At 40.8% G+C, this 24,615-nt stretch overlaps 1 protein-coding gene across 1 annotated transcript in view; it reads right to left on the bottom strand.

Annotated features, from left to right (window-relative positions):
* The window catches only part of LAMB3 (laminin subunit beta 3), an 82,728-nt gene extending 59,082 nt beyond the window's left edge, over positions 1-23,646 (bottom strand). Inside the window, exons 1-3 of the mRNA XM_088475445.1 lie at positions 23,575-23,646; positions 21,507-21,555; positions 19,537-19,691 (exon numbers count right to left, since the gene is read on the bottom strand). Of these exons, the coding sequence (XP_088331571.1) occupies positions 19,537-19,691; positions 21,507-21,531 (180 nt within the window). The 5' untranslated portion in view covers positions 21,532-21,555; positions 23,575-23,646. The remainder of the gene's footprint in view (positions 1-19,536; positions 19,692-21,506; positions 21,556-23,574) is intronic.
* Positions 23,647-24,615: the final 969 nt, after the last annotated feature.

Here is a 24,615-nt window from a genome sequence, read left to right as displayed (position 1 = left end):
CCACCGCTCTGGTGGCGAGCTCATGTATTTGCCGGATATGGTTTCGAAAATTGTGGTCCTGTGTGGGATCTTTCACAACATCGCCATAAGGAGTGGTGTTCCAATGCAGCCAGAGGATGCCTTACCTGAGGATGGCCCCCCCGAGGTTGGTCGGAGGTCAGTATGTGGGGGGGCCATACGCGATGATGTGGTGGCCCGATATTTTAGGTAATTATTGATCAAACAACAGTGTGTATACCCAATGTGTTACGGTTTTTTAACGTTCATCTTTTTTTATATTAATTCTTGCACCATCTTCTGTTTGTTTGCATAATCTTTGGCACTCCCACGATGACTACTTCCTGCTACCCTTCAAAAACCTTTCTGTGGAAACTTCGGGAATATATTCTGACACCAATATTGCAACGCCATATTTGTGAAATCATGTGGGCATGGACCTTCGTCAACCAGTTCTTGATTTGTTGTGTGTTTGTTTAGTGTTTTTGGTATGTGGAGTTTTTCTGATTATCACTGTGTGTTTTGTTTGTGAGTGACCACTTTGTATTTTGATTTCTGTTGTGAATAAATATTTGGAGAGTGTAATTTGTTTCCTTTTTGGGCACGTTAGAAGCAAGTGTAAACAAAATCCCAAATGTTAATTTTACCTAAGGGGTAACCCAGTAATGAAGCAAGTGGAGCTAAAATGTAATATGTTTTCGGGGTACTAACCAACACAACAAGGAATCGTGTACAATCAGTTGCCTTCGTAAGATTGTCCTAAGCAGTTTGGCCACCAAATAGGAACCTGAAAAATGGTGTAAACTATCATGTTGACCACCACAAAAAAGGAAAATGACATTGGTACTGGGAGGTGTTTCTTGTGCCTGTTTGCATTCAAAATACAACACACAATCTGTAGTGAGTTTCTGGGGCAAACCTTGCTTGAAGAGTCTACTTATGTCAGTGTAAAGAATCTTGGATTTACTCCAAACGCATGAGACAGAGCTTGATTTTAAACAGATTTATTAAGAAACAATTTTTAAAAAAATACAAAAAAAAACTAATTCCGAAGGAGGACCAACAGATGGTCAAGGCCCTGCATTAGCCCGGTGACCTGCTCCCGCATACGGCCCACACAATTCACAATCTGTTCCCGACGCCTCTGTTCCTCTGTGGGTGACAAAAGTTTGGGGATTAATAAATCGATAATGAAGCAACATTGTAAAAAAACAAGCAAACACAAACTTACAAGCTTGTGGGCCAAAAATAAATTACACGGATAAAACCCAGAACCCCAAAATGTCGTATGCCAAAAATACAAGGGCCCTAAAAAAAGGCACACAGGTGTGATATGTGTATGGTGACATCAGCAGGAACAGGTAAAGACAACCCCCAAAAATACCCTAAGGCGAAAAAAAGAAAAAAAAATGGGGACGACACATGATTACATACAAACAGTTTGTGGTGTCCAAAATAAACTTTAAAAACATACCGTTCTCCAAAACGAGAGAGCCAGAAGCCACTCCCTGGACCACCTCGGAGGTGGCTACATTCCCCAACCCGAGGGGCAAGGTGTTTTCGCCATCCTCGGAGGGGGTATTTGGAGGAGGGACGGATGGAGGAGAGGGGGAATTGGGCTGGAGGGGAAGTAGGCCAGAAATTTCGGCCACAGGGTCTGGGGAGGAGGGGGGAATAGAGGAATTGGGGGTTGGAGAGAGGGGCGGGGACCGGCGTCTTGTGTGGCGATGCCGCCGTAGTGTTTGCTGTGCCCCTAAAAAATGACCAAAAAATTGTTGTTAGTTTCAACAGGAAACAAACAAAAAAAAAAAAAAAAAAAAAAAAAACACAATAGGACAGACATGAAAACATGCACATGCAGATATGACTACAATGACACAATAGGACAGACATGAAAACATGCACATGCAGATATGACTACAATGACTCAATAGGACAGACATGAAAACATGCACATGCAGATATGACTACAATGACTCAATAGGACAGACATGAAAACATGCACATGCAGATATGACTACAATGACTCAATAGGACAGACATGAAAACATGCACATGCAGATATGACTACAATGACTCAATAGGACAGACATGAAAACATGCACATGCAGATATGACTACAATGACTCAATAGGACAGACATGAAAACATGCACATGCAGATATGACTACAATGACTCAACAGGACAGATATGAAAACATGCACACGCAGTTAGGGCCCACAAGATAAACTTGAAAACCACAGTCCAGAACACTTACTTTCCGCAATCTGCATGCGAAAGCATGCCAGCAAGCGGGGCGTCCGCCGGTGCAGGTCCGACCACCTGCGCTCCAGCTGGCCAATATGTCGGCGTGAGCAGAAGGAGCGCAGGTGTCGACGTACCTCCGCATATGCGGAACGCTTGCGCCTATTGGAGATGGGTGGAGGCTGACTGGTGATCCTCCTGTCTATCACCTCCGTCAGCACCAGCAGTTCGCGCCTGGTGAATGCGGCGGATCTCATGATGGCAATGGTGTTTTTTTGACAAAATATTTTTAATAAAGCACCACAAAAAAATTTGATTGGCTAATGTATTTGGGAAATTAACAGGACAAATTCTATTGGTTAGTGTATGAGTCATGTGTTCGACAGGGCCACAAATCTCTTGAGAGTTATGATAGGCTTGATGCAGTGACATGCATAAGCAAATTTAAATAAAGAAATGAACCACAGAAAAATTGTGGGGAGACAAACAAATAGAACAATTGTTTAATTGGGGCTAACATGTCTTTGGAACAATAAAAGCGAAGGTTTCAGCCGTACGTATTCTGCGAGCAAATACAAACACGGACAAGATTAAAGTTTATTGCATTGTGTTGAAAAAAAAAAAACAATTAAGCTAATTGATACATTGATTGGCATGATACGATTGAGGGAGGTAGGCCGAAAAAACGAGCAGGTAATCGGAATCTGACAGTCCCACTTCCGGTTTGTACTTGTGCGTGCGTTCCCTTCAAGCCATTTCGGGGATGTACGCTCGCTATTTGGCACGCTCGTTAGTCAGAGGAGGGGTCGCCTGAGTTTGGGGCGGATTTTTAGCTGCGTAGGAAAAAACGAGCGAGTGCTTGAATTTAAATATTTTTTTACGTACGGCGAACGTGCGTACGCCCACTTGCGAGTGGGTCTGAATCAGGGCCATAGTCCCTGGCTATGAAATCATCAGTTTTGCTAAATTATGAATATTAAACTTAAAATTAATACTCACCATCAGTACACCATTAACACAGCTGATGTAAATGTTATCTGGCATGTCATTAATGGAAATGTGCATAGTGTCTTCCTGGGCTAGGGACACCAGTAAAGATTTCTAGCCTATACTCTATAAAAGGGTAGGTGTTGTATCAGTGAGATCATTATCAATTTAATGTTCTCCCTTTAGCTTAGTTCATTCCTCACTGCCTCTGGCATACAGTATAAAGGTTTTAAGCCTAAGCCCACACTGATTGACTTAAACATGGACCACAATAGCCAAGTGGCATTAGTATCACATGGTGGGCTGAGTCTAGATACTAATAAACCACAGCCTACCTGCTAATTACAGTTCTTTTAAAAGAATCATAGAACTTGATCTCTTCCCTAGGGCTTGTCGCTTACCAAATTTCCACTTATTATGGCCATTAATTTCCTTTTGCTTGCAAATTATTATTATTATTATTATTATTATTATTATTATTATTATTAGTCCCAAACAGCCCATGTTTCACTTTTTTGAAAGCAGCAAAGACAGTCATAGTGCTGACTTGTAGGACATACAGTGGTATGAGATAGGTTTTGCCCCTTCCAGATTTCTTCTTTACATATTTGTCACATTTAATTGGTTCAGATCTTCAAACCAAACTGAATATAAGACAAAAACCCTGAGTAAACATCACATAGTTTGTAAAGGACCATTCATTTATTGAAGGAAAAAAACTTATTTAACCCATGTGAAAAATTAATTGCTAGAGATGCTGGTACTGCTTGCATCCTGCACCACTACTCACATGCAGTCAACGACTGGTGACCTCTATGCTCCACTCGATGGGTTGAGTCTGTGTATGCATAACTGTTAGTATGGCTGTATATTTCACATTTCTGCAGAATAAACCACCCCACTGGTTAAGTACTGGGCTGTTCATTGACTCAGGACAACTGCCATACCACTGCCAGTTGTACACACATATTCCAACAAAGATATAATTAAGAACAGTTCAACACACACCAAATGCAGGGTAAATTACGAATGCACAAAATATCCACTACACAACTAAAATGTTTTATTTAAAAGCTTAATATACAATTTTGCCACACAGTTAGCCCCCATGTACCCTTATTCTCATGACATAAATGAGGCTAAAATGGCAAGTGTTTTAGGTGCACCTCTATTTTGTGGTGTGGTCCAGAATAGACGTGCACCTTGATGTACCCTTGGCAGAACATCAAGGTGAATTTTTGTAAAACAAAAGCACATCAAGTGCAATTTATAAATCATCTATATTGTGAACTCGAGTAAATGTTATACAAATAGCATGAATGAGCATCACAGTCAGTAGTGGTCATAAGTTAAATTACCAACAAATGCCCTGTCTGGAGTTTGCATGTTCTCTCCATGTTTGCTGAGTTTCCTATGGGTACTCCGGTTCCCTCCCACAATCCAAAAACATACTGGTCGTTTAATTGGCTCTAGTGTTTCCATGGGATATAAAATATAGATTGTAAGCTCCACTGGGGCAAGGACTGGTGTGAATGACTAAAATATTCTCTATAAAGTGCTGCCTAATGTGTGTGTACTTGATATACAGTATATAACTGTTAATAAATAAATGTAAATTGTGAACTGATAACGGCAATACAGTGGGAACTGTGCACTTGCCACAATTGTAAATAAGTTTACGATTACTTGTTTTTTATAAGAAATAAAGAAGTTTTAACCCTTAAGGCTTGAATCTCGGGATTGTCTAATTTTAGGACAGATTAGCTGCACAACATGTCTCCAGTGATGAAATCTTCTCAGACATTGGACACAGAGTAAATCTACTGCAATCCTGCAGGCATAATGTTTTGTACCGAACAGCTGGGAACAAGTGAGTCATACAAAAAGAAATTCAATGTTGAATTCAAAAAAATAATATGCAGTCTGAAAAGTACAACATTCCCCACAGGGCAGTTACAATGTTAAGTGGTTTTCTATGATATTCTATACATTTTATTATTTATACTATGATGTTTCATTTAACTGTATTATTTTACTTATTTTACAAGTCAGAGGTGTGGGGGGTCCAATGAACGCAATGTTTAAAATAGATATATAAATTTGTCCCCCCCATACTGTAAAATATTAGGATATTATAGAACAGTCACCAAGGATTTCCTTATAAGCACAAAATCTTTAATATAGGACAAATATCTACAAAAGGACTTCTAATCGCCATAACAACTTGTACATTATTCCTGATGGTACTGTACGCAAGTCTTACTAATAAACACTGACGTTATGACATCAGAAATCACAGATTATCAGCCCTATATACTATTACACAGCGATTACAAAGATTTTCTCTCTTATAGCAGATTTTTATATGGCACATTTTCTTAGCAGCGATACTGAATGGCAGTGGTAAGTCATAACGTTTCTCCTGCCAGTTCAGCATGCATCTGTGAGTGTCTGAATCAGCTCTCCGAACCATACTTCCCTGAAGCCAGGAGGCTTAGCACATACCAACATCTAGCAGCTAAAGCTGCAGTCACATACAGCTGCAGACTGAGGTTGTGAAATTCTAACTTCAAAATGACATGATAACATTTTGCTGATACTTGGCACATGCCAACATATCAAATCTACCAGGACCATGTTAAAGCAAAGTATCCCATCTCCTATATTTGACATAGTAAAATATTTGACAGAAACTTATTACAAAATATGGTCATATTTGTAAACATATGTATACATTTACCCTTTTGTAATAGGACTATGGGGCACATTTGTTAATAGGTGAAGAGCCCCATTGCCCACTTTCATCAGTGAGTTATACTACTTTTGCCTGGAGATGAGGGTGAGGGAAGGGGCCATGAGTATAGACCGGGTAAAATGATGGAGTAACTATACAAAACTCAGCACTGGCTGAAAACATTTATAAAAAATATCTACAAAAATATCTCATATAGACGGTGTTGTCATTAAAGGTATTTTTATTACTATCTATTTCAACCCAAAATTATATTGCGCAAAAAAGACATTTAAATAAAAAGTTCAGAGATACGTTTAAAAACATCCACCTCTAGTGTTCCTTGTATGACTTACTGGATTTAGGACCTCCTCCTATATGGTGGGCAGCAATACTCACCAATAGTTGTTAGATTTCCCCAAAGTCCATAAGCACTCAGTCTTTGTATGCAGGTGTTCTAGGGGTGTCCATAGGTGATGAGCAGATGATCCTGAGAAATAGTGGTCCAAGTATATATCCGTGGGTAAGAATCAGCATCCATATATAAATCCAAGGTGGTGGAGATAAAAGCTCAACACGTTTCCCTGGGTAGGTATAACCCTAGATTCCTCAGGATTGCGGCTTATCACTGATGGACACCCCTAGAGCACCTGCTTGCAAAGACTGAGTGCTTATGGACTTTGGGGAAATCTAACAACTATTGGTGAATATTGCTGCCCACCATATAGGAGGAGGTCCTAAAGCCAGTAAGTCATACAAGGAACACTAGAGGTGGATGTTTTTAAACGTATCTCTGAACTTTTTATTTAAGTGTCTTTTTTTGCACAATATCATTTTGGGTTGAAGTAGATAGCAATAAAAATACCTTTAATGACAACACCGTCTATATGAGATATTTTTGTAGATATTTTTATATATGTTTTCAGCCAGCGCTGGTTTTTGTATATTTGTTACTATCAGATTATAGAGGACTCACAACCCTCTTACGAGCTGCTGCTGACAGCGCACATGAACCTACTTTGTATATTTTTAAAATGAGGGAGTGTTCATGCATTTGCAACACATTTAGAAATCATCTGCTGATACTTCTTTAGGAGGCTTATTGTACTAGTGCCTATAGGGAGCTTGGTCACACATATCTGGTGGTAAGGATTGTCTCTTGAGTAGACGCATCCATAGCTTCCCATTGGAAATCAATGTGGTGACCATGTTTTTGCAATTGTGATCTCACATAAAAGAAAGTGATTTTCATTCCATTTGCATGAAAATTGCCATATAATGGTATCTGGCTCATGGGCTATTAGAGCAGGGATGGGGAACCTCTGGCCCGGGGGGCCGTATAAGGCCCCCGGAACCATTTGATCTGGCCTTTGGAGCTTTTTTCTGATAGCCTCATCTGGCCTAGAATGGCACCCTGCAGCCACATTCCATGCAGCAGTGCCGCCTGGAGCAGTCTTAGGATGATTCAGACGGTCACACCGCTGCCCTTCAGGATGATCCAGGCACTGCTGTAATCACTGGCGATTGTGGCCTAGCCCCCGTGTGACTTTACACGAAGGGGGCTTGGCCTGAACCAGGCCCACGAATAATGTTATATATATTAAAATGACCCTCAGCAGAAAAAAGGTTCCCCACCCCTGTATTAGAGGAATAGCTACCTGTTTAGGTATGAGGTTTGGTTAATGAAATTAGTCTCCAGCTTTAAAATAGCTCATGATCAGTATTACAAGTAAGATCTAAATTACTCACACACTATGGGGCATATCCAATTAGCCGAGGGTTTTACCCGCAACTAATTGTCAGGCAAAAGTCCAGCGACGCGGGGATTAGCTACTCAATTAAAGAGCTTTTTCCCCGCGTCATTTGAATAGAACTCCCGCGAGAACTGCGGAATCAGTGTGTTAAACTCTCTCGCGCGAGGTCGAATAGGGAGACCTCACGCGGATTTTACCTCGCACCTACATGAGGTGCAAGGTAAAGTCTGAAAGCGGGGACTCATGCACGGGGTCTCGGGGACACCCGCACGTGGAATCCCCGCTAATTGAATCCCGATCAGCGCGGTAATTAGCCGTGGGGCTAATTGGATATGCCCCTATAACTTCTCCAACAAGTGGGGCCAATGTTTCACACAAAAATATCAACCCAACTTTGTAGCTAACAATTTGTCCTCCAGACTGTGGGCCTGATTCAGCAGCGGACGTAATGCTGATGTTCACACTGTTTCAGTGATTGTTTACTATTGCACATGCGCATAAGTCGCACTGTGCACGTGCCACAATTGCACTGCGAGTACGCATGTACAGAGGATCCATTTGCAAAGTGAATGACAGACAGTCAGCATTTTGGGGAGTGGTAACAAAATTGCAGGCGTGTCGGACCATTTAAACGCCATTGCATGGGCATGCATAAAAAAGCAGTTGCGGCTTCCTACGCAGCATGAGACCTCTCTACGTGTCAGGAGAGCTACTGATTTTAAGACAGGTCAGACAAGCAAGATGGCCTCTCAATGTGCGTCGAAGGGACCAATGTTTACACTGATCTGCGACATTGGATGGATAGGACAAGGCAGTAGTGGGCATCTTTATGCCGGCTGAGCTTTGTCAGGTAATAGCATATTTTAGCAACTGCGATCCGTTAGCGGTTGCAGTTGCGATTGCAATTGCGTCCACTGCTGAATCAGGCCCCGAAAACATAATTTTAAGCAAAAGTTAAGTGTTATGGTGTTACAACGATCAGTTTTGTTATCCTTGAGATTTAAGTTACATGCTGGCCAAATAACATGACAAGAGCTAATAAAACAAATTGACATTGCTGACAGCTGGTGACTGATAGAAACCCACTTCAACCATGCCACTAAATTGATATATTATTAAAATACCAGATCCTTTCCAAGTGTTGTCAAGCATCAAAACTATGGAAATATAATCTGTCAGCGTATTTATATCAAGACACACAACCTCATTACCGACTAAGCATATTTCAAAGCATGTGTTGCTAAATTTGGAGTAGCTGGAACATGGTTTACACAGCTTGTAATAAAGACCTGACTTTGCCTATATGAGTATCTGATTGCGTTTTGGCATTTTGACAAAATGGCTGCCTTCTAGCATATTCCACAGTCACCTTGTTTTGCAAGACTGTAGCCAAACTGGATTGATTCCTAAATTGGAGCCCACAAATTTCCACCATGTTGTATGAAAAGGTCTATGCTCATATATCTTTCAGTCACAAGGGCAACAGGGAGGTCCATTGTACTACCTAATTCCTTGCTTTAGTAACTGAGGCCCTGGTGTGTGCCATTTCACTACACTTCAATATATCAGGTGTAGAACTGTGCCTTGACCACTGTAAATGTTCTCTCTTTCAGAATGACCTTTTGCACATTGTTATAAAACCTTCATATATAATAATAATAATAATAATAATAATAATAATAATAATATTACTCATGCACCACAATCAAAGCAGCCATTGGTGAATCACAATTTCGAGACAGTGGAAGGTGGAGACCTGAAAGAGAAAAGTTGTGGCAGCAGCTGCTGTCACCATATAGGTCTCAGACCCTGCTAAAGGATAACCTCACTGCCTATTAAGAATCCGTTCATCAGCGAACCCAGCAAAGTGAATACGGCTGGTGCTGGCTCCAAGACAGTGCCCTTACCCACTCTAAATGGTGCCCTCCTCTTTACCTCTTTACCTGTTGAACTCCCCACCACACTACTTTTTACCTTAGCAGGAAGGGATTGGGAATAGCATCCTCAGCACCACACTCCAGCTCATCACAGAAATCGGAGAGCAGCATTTGGCAGCTTTACAGGTACGGAGCTCCCGGGTGCATCTCCTCCATGTGAGTGGCTGATGCTCTGTGTGGGGGCATCTGGATGATAGATATTATGTCACTCAGGGCTATATGTACTAACCCGTGGAGAGAGATAAAGTACCAACCAATCAGCTCCTAACTGTACTTTTTCAAACACTGAATCTGATTGGTTGGTACTTTAACTCCATCCACTTATTTCTCTCCAAGGCTAAGTAAATATACCCCACTAGACAGTGTTTTATGTGCCCCCTAACCATTGGTGCTGTAGGCATAATAGTAGCACTGACCCTGGTTGCAACACCAGTTGTTGGGCTTCTATGAATTGTTAGAGAGCAAAATACCTTCCACATGAAACCCAGGTACTGTATGCCAAATCACTGGTCCGTGAGCCACTTATAGATACGGAGCACACTTTATTTAACTGAGACGACTCATAAATAAATGAATATGACCTGGCTCCAAAAGATATACATTATTTATATACAATCTATATACAATCTATACAACATGAGCAAATCATTCTTACAGGTATTACTTCATATAGTTCAGTTTTAAGTTTACAACAAATTTGCCAATTGTTTGATTTTTAATTCACTCATGTCTGAAAAACACATAAGGAAGCCACAAAAATAAAGCAATGTTTTTGAAAAAAAAAGCCAGAGTAGGACAATAAATGAAAGTTCTCTGAATATCGACACCCTATAAACATACGTGCAACATTTAGGCATTGTGAGCTTTTGCCCTCACAGATATTAAAACTCATCCAACTGTTTCACAACATCTTTGTTTCAATAGTACATTTCCTTCTCGACACTATATTACTTTTTGTAGCATTGGCAATGTTAACTATATTTTTATAATGCTTGGACTCCAAATGTCCTTGGTTTTCAAAGCACAATGCTGACTTTCAAAGACGTGTCCCTGACAAAATGCTCTTGATATTTTACATTGAGGGCAGATTGAGAGCATTACTTGCTGAGTAGATGAGAAGTACAACATAGTAAAAATGAGATGGTTACATACCAGTGGCCATGGAACATTTGGACGCAGTGAGAACCATTTTCGGTGGTAACAGTGTGGTGTCTAGTAGGAGGCAACCATGTCGCGGCCAGCGACTACGTCCAACGATGCAGTTGCAATGGCACCGGCGGCCATGTTCTGATGAACATTCTGAGCAACCAGAGGGCTGATGTAATGTCCGATGGTGCAACTGATGTACGTTTGATGGTGTGACTTTTTACGCACATCAGTGGATTAGAGATGCAGTAAGTGAGCGTCTCAGTAGGAGGCCCATCAGCAGCGGCATTAGCATAAATTCGCAGATACGCTGCTCAAAAAGACGCAATTGCGACTGCAATAGCGTCCACCTCTGAATCATGCCCTAAATTAAATATAGGTATGGAGAGGGCACATTTATAAAGGTGTTCTTTACTTTGCAGAAAGGCGCACACCTAGTTAAATAACTTGTTTTTTTCAACAGCTGAGAGCTGGTGGACTTTAGGATTCAACGATTGTTTGAATGGTATGCATTAAACCCTTCAGTTCTAGATTTCAGTGGCAATGCAGATTTGTTGGCACTCTTTTCTTAATGTAAAAAACAATCTCAAACTCCTAAAGTACATAGAGCCGTATTCAATTTGAGCAGAGCCGCGATACTTTTTCACGTCCCGGACTTTTCGCCTACTTTGTAGGCAAAAAAGTATTGCGCACGTGCCCCCTTTACCTTGTATTCAATTTGAAAGTACGTGAAAACGGGACCAGGCGAAACTTGAACAGGTGGAAAGTACTGTCAGAAATGGGGAAATCAGCCTGACACCCCCCAAAAGATGCTCTGACAGGGGGGTTCTCTATGGTACCCCCCGATTTGGCTTGCTGAAGGTATTTGGTGGTTTTAAACAGGCTCAATAGTTGCTAAATAGCGTTTTTCTATACGTGGTGCAGAATAGTATTCAGGAGTATTTTTTCCAGAAAATAAGTTATCCCAGCAAATTTGGGGTACTTGAAAATGGGGGTCAGCATATTTAAAAATTGCTAAAGTGAAGTTGAAAAAATCATGAAAAATCTACCTGCCGCAAGCACCTGCAATCAAAAAAACACTTGGGGCATACTTGGGGACCCCCCCAGAGTCAAGTTTGCTAGGTTTTACCTTTTTTTTTTTTTTTGCCCCCTTTTTCAAAGTCATTGTTTGGGGTGTCCTTAAGTGTTTTTTTTTTTTGACACAGTTTACCTTTGGGGGACTGTCTGAAGGCTGCAAGGGGGTTCCTGCAACATTGCACCCCAAAACCCCAATTCTGCACTGTTTTCCGCCTACTATTCATAGGCGAAACTTTTCAACCTGTAACATTGCATTGACTTTCCACCTAAGTGGAGAGTCTTTCAAATTGATTACAGGGTAAGAGCAAAACAGGCGAAAATGACGTCATCGGCGAAAAAGTATCGCGGATCCGGACTTTTCGCCTCAAATTGAATACAGGCCATAATGTAATAAAATGAGCTCCAATTTATGATGTCCAAACAGATTTAGAGTTGGGATGCATCATAGCTGGACTCTGATTGACCATACTGCTTCCCTATTTCCCTGCTCTTTTAAACCACACACTTATACCCCTGCCCTGCCACTAACTGGCTAGCGGAGCTACCCAGGGGAGGAAGGGTAAGATGGGCTTACCTACCCATCCCCCTTTTCATTTGCACTGTGGACCACCATGCGCCTATCCCCCTTATCGAGCCCTGGTGTTTTCATACTGAAAGCAGAGAACTAGAGTGGAAATGCTAAGTAGTAACACACTGTGTGATCAAATAAATGTGTTTGAAATCAAAATCGTGCCATCTTAATACAGTGTTTAGTCTGGTGTAGAGTTACATGACAGCCTATTGAAAACAGCAGATACTGGGTTAAGTAGTTTTTGGCTCTGATTAGAAAATAACATCTAGCATTTCCAAGCCTATCCCTTAGGCCTCTGGCTTGTAAACTCTTAACTCGCTACTTCTCACGAGGTGGGAGTTATATAAAATAGATATTATGGATTATTTATATGTACTTGCAGAATTATCACATATTAATTTCCATGTCACGGGCATGTCATGACAACTTGCTTTGCTTCATAGTAGGATTATCATATAAAATCAACAGAAACTCTTTTAAGAAAACCTAAATACAAAAAAAAAAAAAAAAAACATGACATGCTTTTGCTTAATACAAGTACAAATTGTGTGATCTAAAAAGTTTCCTAACTTAATATATAAAGAAATATATAAAGAAAAGAACTGTATTATAATATATATATATATATATATATATATATATATTACTAGTTGTACAACAACTGGAGATGAGAAATAGTTTAATAAAATATTTCAATATGTTCTGCACAGCACACGTCTCATGCCCACCTACAGTACTGTTACTGAAATGGGAAGACACTGAAACTAAAACTGGACGATATCCATGTGTATACAAGAAGAGGAGCACATATATAAAGTAAGAAAACCATAAAACAGAAGATGCTCATTTAAAAGCCACCTACAGGAAGTAAAAAGACAAACTGCAGTACGATAACACTGCCATGAAGCGAGGTGTATACTTTGTCTTGGGTTGCAACTCTAGGAGCAGCAGAGACAAGGTTCTAACCTCACCTCCTGGAACCCAACATGCCCCTTTCATCTTCTTTTCACTTCCCCTAGTGTTTGGGTGAGTGGTCGCTCTGCAATAATACATTACAGAAGACATTCGCTAATCTTCCTGCAATCCCTGTACTGTGATGACTGACAATGTGAGTGGTGAAGAGTAATGAGAGCGAGTGAAAATATTCTACCAGTTGTGCTCCTTTTCCTCTCACCATGGGCGGGATGTACTAAAGGAAAATTGCGGTAAAACCCCGTTTTCGGGGTTATTACAGCATTTCCTATATGTACTAAGGGAGGGATGTACTAAAGGAAAAATGCAGTAAAACCCACATTTTCTGGGTTTTTACCGCATTTCCATATGTACAAAGCCCTGGCCACCCTAATATCGGTGCGGAGGGTAACACCAGAAAAACCTGGCGTTACACTATAGAAGCCTGTGGGCTTCTTACCGCACCCTGCACCCAATGCTTCATCGCCACCACGCCGTCGCCCAGCCCTCGCCCTCACTCACCTGAGTGTCCTGTGTGCAGACCTGTGCTCCTCCTGGGTCCTCCTCCTCCTCCTAATCTTCTTCCGGGTGCAGGGAGGAGGAGGAGGAGCCCAGGACTTTCTGCACAGGTCACCAGAAGGAAGTTCCTGGGGTCCCAAAACAGCCATTTTTGGTGGTATCCACAAATCTTAAGTATCCCCTAAATGTATCTAGGGAGGACTGCAGCAGATATCAGTGCTATCTGCTTCAGTCTCTCGTATTCGACTGCAAAAGCAACCCCCATAAGTTTCTATGGGGCTAATTAAGTGGCATATATGCCAAGCTCAGAAATGTGAAGCATTCCAGAGCTTAGCCCCAATAACTAACGTCATCTTCAGATAGCTATTGTAGCCTATGGGCTACAGTCCATGGTATTTTCTGGGAGAGGGATGGCCGCTGGCACATGAGTAGTCAGCAGACCTATCTTGCACATTAGCGTAGAGCTCCTATCCCTGCATATGTTTTATTAATACATTTGGGCAATACGTAATTTCTTATTGCCAAGGTAAGCGGCAATAGGAAATTATAATTATCGGGTCTAAAACGCGATGATACAGATATGTATTTGTAACATTTGTTTATGAGCCACATGTTGCACACTGCTGCTGATCTCCCCAGTAACTTTACATGAGACATTATTGTGCTGCATCTGCTGGAGCTTGCAAAACACCACACTTCCATACTATTCATTCTGGCACAGTTTCCAGACAGCACACATGGAGGACGTGGCATGTGTGGTAAGCATTGACCTCTGTGTCTGTTACAAAACTGAACTCCACGTGCACAGCCAAGTGGCAATATGTCAAGAGATTAATGACCATTTATAGACGGGCAAAGTCCTAAAATTGTATTTTGGTCCAATGATTAAAAGCCACAAACTCTACAAAGAGAGAACACAGTCTGGAGATAACTACAAAGATTTTGCATTCTAATTACTGAACAAATATAAATAATGCATTGATCAAGACTTGCATTTTAAAATGTAGCATGAAACATAATTCTTAAAAGCATGCAAATTATATTGTGCGGATACTATAAATCCATAGACCATGCCCAGCCAAGATGTCGGTCACGATCCACCGGTAGCTCACGGAGCTCCTGCCGGTAGGTCGCGACCAACTTGCTACTGCATCTGGGAACATTCAATGCTGGTCTCTGAAGTGATCAGTGGCTGAAGAAGCCTCTGATCGCTTTAGAGGCCAGCGTTCCCAGCGATGCAGTGCGTGGGTGACGTCATGACATCTATGGCTGGATGTATCAAGTATGATGGTAGCAAGCAGTGTCTACAGCAGGGGTTCACCACCATGGTCTTCAAGGAACACTAACAGTCCAAGTTTTAAGGATAGCCATATTTGAGCACTGGTGTGTTAATTAGTACCATAGTTATTTTGATTTAACCATCTCTGCTCATGCATAGATGTAACTAAAACCTGGACTGTTAGTGTGCCTTGAGGACCGAGTTTGGTAAACACTGGTCCACAGTAATCTTACCCTAGATTAATTGCAGCCCAGATTAAAACCAAAATGCACTAGATTATTGTCTACCCTTCCATAATAAGCAGCAAACCAAAGTTCTTAGCTAATGATTAAATAGTGGCTCCCTTTTGCTTTAAATACATCAAATGGGAATATATATAAATGCTGTGGACAGATTGCAAATATGACTATAATAATGCAAATAGCTTGTAGCAGCCATATTACTATAGCATTAGTGGGAGGGATTCAGATGCAGACAGATCCTCCTCCAAATAGGTGCACGTTCCTATTTCTTGCAGTGAGTATGGGATGCATTTTGCTTCGGGGTGTATTTACTAAGCCTTAGGTGGAGATAAAGTTGACAGAGGTAAGGTGCCAGCCAATCAGCTCCTTACTGTCATTTTTCAAACACAGCCTGTGACATCGCAGTTAGGAGCTGATTGGCTGGTACCTTATCTCCGTTCAGTTTATCTCCAACCAAGACTTAGTAAATAGACCCCTTTGTGTGTGCTTACATGCCCTCTCCAACCATTGTTACACCTAAGAACAAGAGGTTGTAAGTGCAAAATGCATCTTTGTAGGCATGGGAAAGGATGCGGAAGAATTTTTGGTGCAAATGCGGATTTGAAATAACTTACTTTATGGAAAAAATATGTAAATTGCATTTACATCCAATTATTATGTTTGTTGTTCAGATACCCACTGATTAACAATTTTATATAAAGTGTGCAGCAATATATAAATTGGTCAACAAATTATACTAGAAAGAGACTTTTCTCCAAAATTGGTTTAGTCTGCTGAAATATTGCTAAGTATGAAGGTGTTAATCAGATTTTACCTAAGGGCTGCAGGACTGCAGGGCTGCAGCTTCCCCAGTAACATCCTCCACCCACAGGCAAGGCCAAGCAGTGGCATTGACTTCACATTAGAAGTGCTCCCTGCTAACCACAGCTGAACAGGCAGTCCCAGGGGGATGTGTTTTCTCCCACTGGGTCTGCCAGTCCGGACTGCTATAACAGAGAGTGCTTCCCATGGGAAGCCACTCCCTGCAATTATGGCAGCCCATACCAGCTTCTATTGGCTGCAGCAGATGCAGTCCCTAGAAGCCAGAGAGTTTGCTAACTTGTGAGCATGAGCGGGATTGCGATTCTGCGCATGCGCACAATTACAGACCCCCTGCCAGGACAGGTAAGGAGCCGCTGCTGGTGTTACTTTTCAACTATAAGTTGTTCCCAAGCATGGAGCAATAATTAAAGTGTGCCCATTTATCCTCTTTCTACTGTAATACCAACATTTTCATTCTTTTACAGAGCTATAAATATCATCATGAATTGATCAATTATTATTGATTTCTCAACAAAGCTTTGTGCCTGGCTATAGTGGTCTAAGATAAACAATCTGGAAATAAAAAGCATTTAGGGGTAAATTTACTAAGATGTGAGTTCTATTAAGAAGTGATGTTGCCCATAGCAACCAATCAGATTCCAGGTATTATCTTCTAGAAGGTGCTAGATAAATGAGAAGTAGAATCTGATTGGTTGCTATGGGCAACATCACTTCTTAAATAGAACTCCCATCTTAGTAAATTTACCCCTTAAAGTTCAATGTAATGAAGGCAATAGTAATTTGCTGTTTGGCACAGCCTTGGAGTATATTGACAAAGCAAAAGACACCACTTCTCGCAGGGAGTGAGATAAAAATTTGAAGCGGCACTAATATTAAGTGCAAAAAACATCAGGCTTTGCACTTAATATTAGTACCACTTTAAATTTAGAGGTTAAACCTGCTAAGAAGTAGCTCCATGCAAAAACACCACTTCATAAATATACCCCCTTGTCTTACAGTCTTTTTAAGTTCACTTCCAAAATTATAATTTGCTGACCATTCAGCTATCAGTCATGTCTGTCTCATTATTTGAACTTATAGTGGATTGCCAACTGAAACACAAGGCAATCACGTTAACTGAATAGGAGACACATGTAACTCTCTACTCCTCTCTGAGGGATAGAAAGACCAGACGCATTTTACAAAATAAGTCTGCATTTCCTCCCATGTAACTCTGTGCAGGGGGCAGTGTCCTTTGAGCTATTTTCTTTGTGAACTGTTCAGACCTATTTGTTAAGAAAGCTGAAAACCAATCCCCTAGTCATACAACCCGTACTAAATCTTCATCAAGGGAAAGTTATGTAAGTATATGAAAGGTTACTCACTAAAATAGACTTGATGATAATAGCTATATTTAAAAATTTCAAGGAAGACAGATTCGCTCAACAGAATTAACTTAATAGGAAGTTAAAACAAGAACACAGATTACATTTTAATACAATATACTGTATGGTACCTGATTGACACAAATAACAGGATTATGCAGAATAGATAAATGGTTATTGTGAAATGAAACACTGTAACAGTAGAATAGTATATATTTAGCCATCTTGATGTAAATACTTATATTGAACTGTTTTAAATAAATCAAGGGTAAGTAATATATTCCCATGAATCAGAAAACACATGGGCATAGCTAGTGGGTGCAGGCGGTGCCATTGCTATGGGGCGCAGAACTTAGGGGGCCCACCCCTGGGACCTGACTCAACTGCACTCAGGTTATAAAGTTGTCTACCAAGTTTTCTAAGCGCTGTGTAGTATAATGTGATGTGAGGGCAATGTGTGGCATGTGTGCCGGCAGCAGTACAATGCGACATGTAGGGGCTGTTTCTGGGTTGCATGCAGCTGCAGCCACAGCCGCATCTATATGCTAATGCCGCTGCTGATTTCATTAATACTGAAATGCCCACTTGCAGCGTCTTGCAATGGTGCAGTTCCGACTCGATGAGTCTTTAGACGTACCATCTGACGGGACCATCGAAAGTTGCACCAGCCCTATGGCTGAGTATGGCCTCCTGTGTGAGCAGTAGTGCGTCTTTGGACACAGCTGCTTATAACGTTACGCCCTAATCTCTTTAGCCACCCCCCTTGTTACATACCAGGAACGCCTACTGAATTCCACAGACCATGTCTCCTACTGTGCATAAGGCCAGAGTCTACTGTACTGCTAGAGAGAGGAGTGGGCCCACACTCAGCCTGCACATGGGTCCTCTCCTCTCTTAAACTGCATCTGGGTAAGGGCCCTCCAAAATGCTGCTATGGACCCTACAAAGCTCTGACTAAGCCCCTGAGAAAACAGTGTGAGATTCACAACTTAAGCCCATTTACTTACATTATTATTTATTATTTAGTTACATGGTGTGATAAGGTGTCTGCTACATGGAATAAACAATACAATAAATGAAAGCATGGGATAAGATAACTACCAAAACAATAAAAATATAGGCAAGGTGGATGGTATAGAAGTGGAAGGTAGGGTAGAATGAGTCACTATGGCTAGTAAAAGCTATAGTAACAAAAAGTCACAAAGAGCACTCAATGCTGTACCCAACAAATGGGAGGAGAGGCAGAATCAGGATAAGAAAGGTGCTGGAAAACATTGAGAGTGTTAGGAGGAGTGAACTGTGGGCCCTGCCTAAGAGGGATTACAGTCTTTGAAGAAGGAGTCTAACCAGGCAGGTGAAATAGGGGAGAGGGTAGGTGGGTGTTTATTAACTTTGTGCCATAGAAGTAATGATTATGACTTACTTGCCTAGAGGAGAGATGCAGTTGACTGGTGGTGGGGGTGGGGCCCAGTTCTTCACACCATTAAAATCATGCTCATACTGTAGAATTGCATCACATTGGCCCCGCCCCCTCCTCATAGAGCTGCAGTTCCCTCCATTATGCCCCCATCCTGCCCACCTCAATAGGAAGTGGTAGGGATGCAGGACAGCTGTCTACGCTTATGGGAGTCAAGGGGACTCCCTGCAAATTTGGGAGAGTAGACAAGTATGGTTTATAATAATAACTATAATTTAACCAGCAATTTTTAGACAGGACTAACACTAATATATAGAGTTTTTTAGATTCTTGTACAGCTTCAAATTAATATTTTTTAGATTAAGTTAATTAGTGCATATAAACATTATTTTGTTATTTGTTTATTAAAATAAACACCATGGCAAAGTCATACATATAAACACCAAGGGTAGTCAGAAAAAAGATCTTGTGCAAAATATAGCATTCTCTTTGCATACCTCTCCATAGGGAGTGCAGTAGGTGTCTGGCCTCTCCATTCCACAGGTTGAGGACGCACTCAAGTAATTAGTTCTTCCAATAAGAAGATCTCCCACTGCGGGGTAGCATGCTCCATGGGAGCAATCCTGCTGGGCATTCACAAGGAATAGGCAACCTATGACAGAGACAACACCAATTTTAATATAGTAGCATAAGTCTGTAAAAAAAAACCAAAAAAACTAATTTTATATTAACAATAGAATACAAGACCATCGATTATCAGAAGACCTATTTGATAGGGACACCATCAGTTCTTCTGGGCTGACACAAAATTGTTTATTTAGTTGTTATTGGAGATATTTTGGACAAGTCATTGGAAGTCATTGGACAAGACTTTGGAGGTAATTGGTTATAGGAGGTGATTAGATGAGTCATTAGAGGTTATTTGACAAGTCATTGTGGGTGATTGGACAAGTCATTGTAGGTTATTGGACGAGGCATTGTGGTTGATTGGACAAGTCATTGTAGGTGATTGGACAAGTCATTGTGGGTGATTGGACAAGTCATTGGAAGTCATTGGACAAGACTTTGGAAGTAATTGGTTATAGGAGGTGATTAGATGAGTTATTAGAGGTTATTTGACAAGTCATTGTGGGTGATTGGACAAGTCATTGTAGGTTATTGGACGAGGCATTGTGGGTGATTGGACAAGTCATTGTGGGTGATTGGACAAGTCATTGTAGGTTATTGGACTAGGCATTGGAGGTAATTGTACGAGTCATGGCAACTTGCATTAAATTTGTTGCACTATTCAGCTATAATATATATTGAACGGCACGTGTTGCAATTGTTTCCACAAATTTTTATTTTATTAATATTCTCCCATTGTCAAATTGAGTCGTATTGTTATTTTTTTGTATAGAAAGTTATCAAAACAGACATCATAAAACCATACTTTTTCTCCCTTACAAATGATAAAACAGCAGCTTTTAGGAAGAGTATAAATCAGCAAATATACAGGACAAAAAGCTGAAATTACATTTCAGTAACACTTTGTCATTTTATTGACACTGAGGCCTGACTAGCAATGTCACAGCAGACATGCATTTTCAACTTTTTGCTCCTGGGGGAGCTAATTGAGGGACACTGTAGTCAGCACCTTAAAGAGGATGTCTTATTTTGGGTGTTTGCTCAATTTTCCCTCCAACTCTTTAATGGCAGTGTTCCAATGAGAGGGATCTTTGCAGTGGCAGTACTAGTGGTATTATGCTGACCATATGCTGAACATACATTGTCAGATAAAATACCTGTCAGACCGACAGACATTTTATCTGACAGATTGAAACCATCAGATATCGTGGCCATACACTGTGAGCTATGTCACACTATATGGCTAAACAATATCTGGGTTCCTTCAATAGGAAGGAAGCATTTCCCCGTTCCTCCCCTGTGAAGGTAAAGGGCTAATGCCAGGCAGCACTTACACTGGCAGATGCGACCGACCTAAGATCGAATCAGTCGGGAATGCTGGAAGATTTGTCATGCCCAACTGTCCAATCATCATTGTCTGGCAGCGGCTATGCATTATGCGATTATCGGCCTGCTCCACAGATTATCAACTTGTCGGACTGATAATTGCATAATGTATGCCCTGCTTTAGTCCTCTCCTCTGTACAGATCTAGTTAAAACATTAAACAAAATATCTAGGAAAAGAAATCTGCACTTGACATTTGCATAAGAATGTTGGCCATGTTCTCTGATTTCCCTCATAAATGGTAATAATACCTCTTCCAATGAAAGGCATGCCCTGTTTACAACAAAGCAATACAAAAACCATATTACTTAGATAACAACTTGTAGTGGTTATGACCTTACTGAAATATAATATCCTATGAAAGGTTTCATGAGAATGCAATATAAAAATCCTATATAGTGTTAAAAGAAAATAATCCATGCAGAATGGAGAGAAAACTAAATCTAAAGTCTCACCTGATAGTATGATGCTTAACCACATCCTTTGACCTTGAGCTCTACACACCTGTGAATGAAAGAAAGAATGCTCTTTATGGATATAGGATTTTTCGCTTTGAACTTATTTGCTACAGAGAACCAAGATATTTCATAATAGTTTCACAATACATAAGTGATGCTAATTCATGTATAAATTCCTATTAATAAAGGGAACTTTGTCATTTAACTCCCTCCACTCCGGTGTGGTTTCACATGGAAGTAAGACAAAGTATGGTATTGTAGCCAAGTATATACAGGTAAAGAGTGTGACAGAAGCTCGGCTTTGCTTATTATAACACAAGCTGAATGGTGTAGTGGTCACACTCCAAGGTGGCCCCCATAGAGAATGTTTCTAATGGTGAATGTGAGGCTACTTTTCATGCCTGTCTCGGGCAGGTAATACATCTACAGCTCAGATTCCCCGTTCTGCAGATCCGATCTGGCGATCGACGGTCATCGGCGGATTGGGGAAAAACGGCATGTTAAAAATCCCTGACTCACCAATCCCAATCATTTTTGTTGAATCGAGGACTTCTAACATGTTGGACTTCCCCAATTCCCCGATCCCAGCATCGGTAGAACAGAGAATTGGGGCAATCTATTGCAGATGTATAGGCCTCATAAGGCTATGCCAAACACATATTGAGGACAACCTGTGCACTCTCCTAGCTGTCTGTGCAGATGAAAAGGTAGCATCTGCCAAAAATCTAAAAATACTCCAAGAGATAAACCCTGGCCTAAATCCTATTATTATTTCATTATTTATAAGGTGCCAACATATTATCTATATTGTGCTGTATATTGATGGGATCGTGAAATGGTTTTAAGCTGGGTACACACCTGCACAATCAGCGGCTGATCCTGATCAGCTGTGCAGTCTGTCCCCAGTGTGACCCCCAGTCAGCCGTCTGTCAGCCGAGTACACACTGTGCAGACATAGCTCAGTGTGTATGGGCTTCTATGGGATCGGGTTGTCGGCCCGATAAATAAACAGCACGCGAGATTCGACCACGTGATCCCTGCCATTGCAGGAGCGTTATAAGCCGTGTATCGGCTAACGCTCCTGCATCGTGACAGCGTACACACACCTATATAATCCACAGGCCATTCTCTTGATATCGAAAAAACGGCCCAACGATTGTATAGGTGTGTACCCAACTTTACCCAAATGAGATTGCAATCGATGAGGTGTAGGGGATCAATTAATAATAATTGAAGAGGCGAATGGATGAAGGTGTAACAATTTCCTGAAAAATTTATTTTTAAAATGGATGAAGGTGTTATCCCCTAGGGACCATAGTAACAATGTTATTTTAAATGTCGATAATTTATTTACTGATATATTTTGTGGATAGAAGTTCTACAGTATGTCCACTTCTTAAGTCTGTTTTTAGTGGATAATTTATCTTTAGCTTTAAATAAACATACAGTAACATAACACCTGTATCCCCTCGCCTCGTCAGTTATAGCTGGATGTGGGGATGCTGTAGTGTGTTACCATTATCAGACACCAATATTGATCAGCCACTGCCAACTAGTTCCCTATGATGAGGTCTGTGCCATTGTAAAAAGCAGGTTACTTTAATGTACCTGTAGAAATGTTGTCACCTTATCAATTGGGTCTAATATGTCTATTATCGTAGGTGGATATCCACTAAACTGTATATCATTTTCCAACAGACGAGGTAGTTATAGTAAAATGAACCTGACTTTTAAGTACTGCTCTTATCAACTATAGTTTTATTTAAAAAAAAAATAATAACATAAAATTTCGTACAATATCTAATTCACTACATTTTTATGTTATGCCTGTCTACAAAACATCTGCTGAAGTCAGCATTCTTCATATACATATCGGGGATACGACAATACATAGCCATTGTTTGTCTCCATAAGCTTGCATGGAAACTCCCTAACAGGGAGGAAATGTCTCTTCCAACTCCCTGTGGATCAATTCTCTCTTTATGTGAAACTTCAGCCTCAGGTTAATGAAATGAAAATGCAGAGAATAACTATGTATAGCTTGCAGCGCTATTCTAGGACTCACCTGGACTTTCACTTTTCTCTGATCTCTGAGTCTGGGAGCTTGTTTCCTCCTCCACCCAAATGCCTACTGCACTTCTCCTCCTTCAGCTGCCTTTTTAAAGCACGGCTCACCTACAAGCCTCCGCAGTGTATGTGATAAGGGAGTGTGTCAGTATCCTCATCAGACGCACACACCCAAACATGGTTACTCATCACATACCATATCCTAGACACAGCACGCCTGTAGCATAGTACACAGGTACAGATCTAAGGACAGGACCAAAGCACACTGCTAAACATCAGAGTACACTGCTAGTATTTCTGTCATTGTGACATCCAATCATAATGAGTCTACCACTCTCTCACAGGAGTGAACAAAACTATAAGGAGTTACAGGAGAGGAGCTGGAATGTACTGTACGCTCTGTTCCTTTAACATCTATAGATCACATATGACTACAAACTTAGGGACTTGGTGTGAATTTTCAGTTCTGACTGAGGCTCTACTGAATGTTAAATATACTTAAGAGTATCTATAATGTGTTTCTTAATAATGGTCAAGGTTGCAGAACTCAGCAGATTTAAGACTTCATTTGTTGCAGGGGATAAGAAGAGCTACCTACTATGTACTAAGGTGGTAAGTGTGGAACCGACTGTCTAATGATGACATGATAATGACCCAAGACCAAGAGAAAGTTACTACACTTTGGGGAATATTTACTAATTCAAAGGGCCATATCATAATAATGTAGAAAATCAAACTGTGACATGTATTCTCTCTGTAAAACTATGGAAGGGAGATTAAAAGCCCAACTATATCCCCCATTGTTAAATGAACTTTATTTTAGTGTTTTATCTATTTATTTTGAGAGAATGTGTGTATGTAATTGCAGATATACCAATATGATTAACCAGAGTGAGATCATCCTTTTTCAACAAACAGATCAGATGTAGGGTTATGAGCCAGAGTATATGAAACAGATGGGCCCATCCGAAGTGGCCCGCAGTCAAAAGGTTGGGGACATGCACCGCCGCAGCTCTGCTTTGCTAAGCAGAGAGCAGCG

The sequence above is a fragment of the Taudactylus pleione genome, unplaced genomic scaffold (assembly GCF_031769625.1).
Source record: "Taudactylus pleione unplaced genomic scaffold, aTauple2 ptg000172l, whole genome shotgun sequence".
Taxonomy (NCBI): domain Eukaryota; kingdom Metazoa; phylum Chordata; class Amphibia; order Anura; family Myobatrachidae; genus Taudactylus; species Taudactylus pleione.
This window is presented reverse-complemented; position numbering and strand designations above follow the sequence as displayed.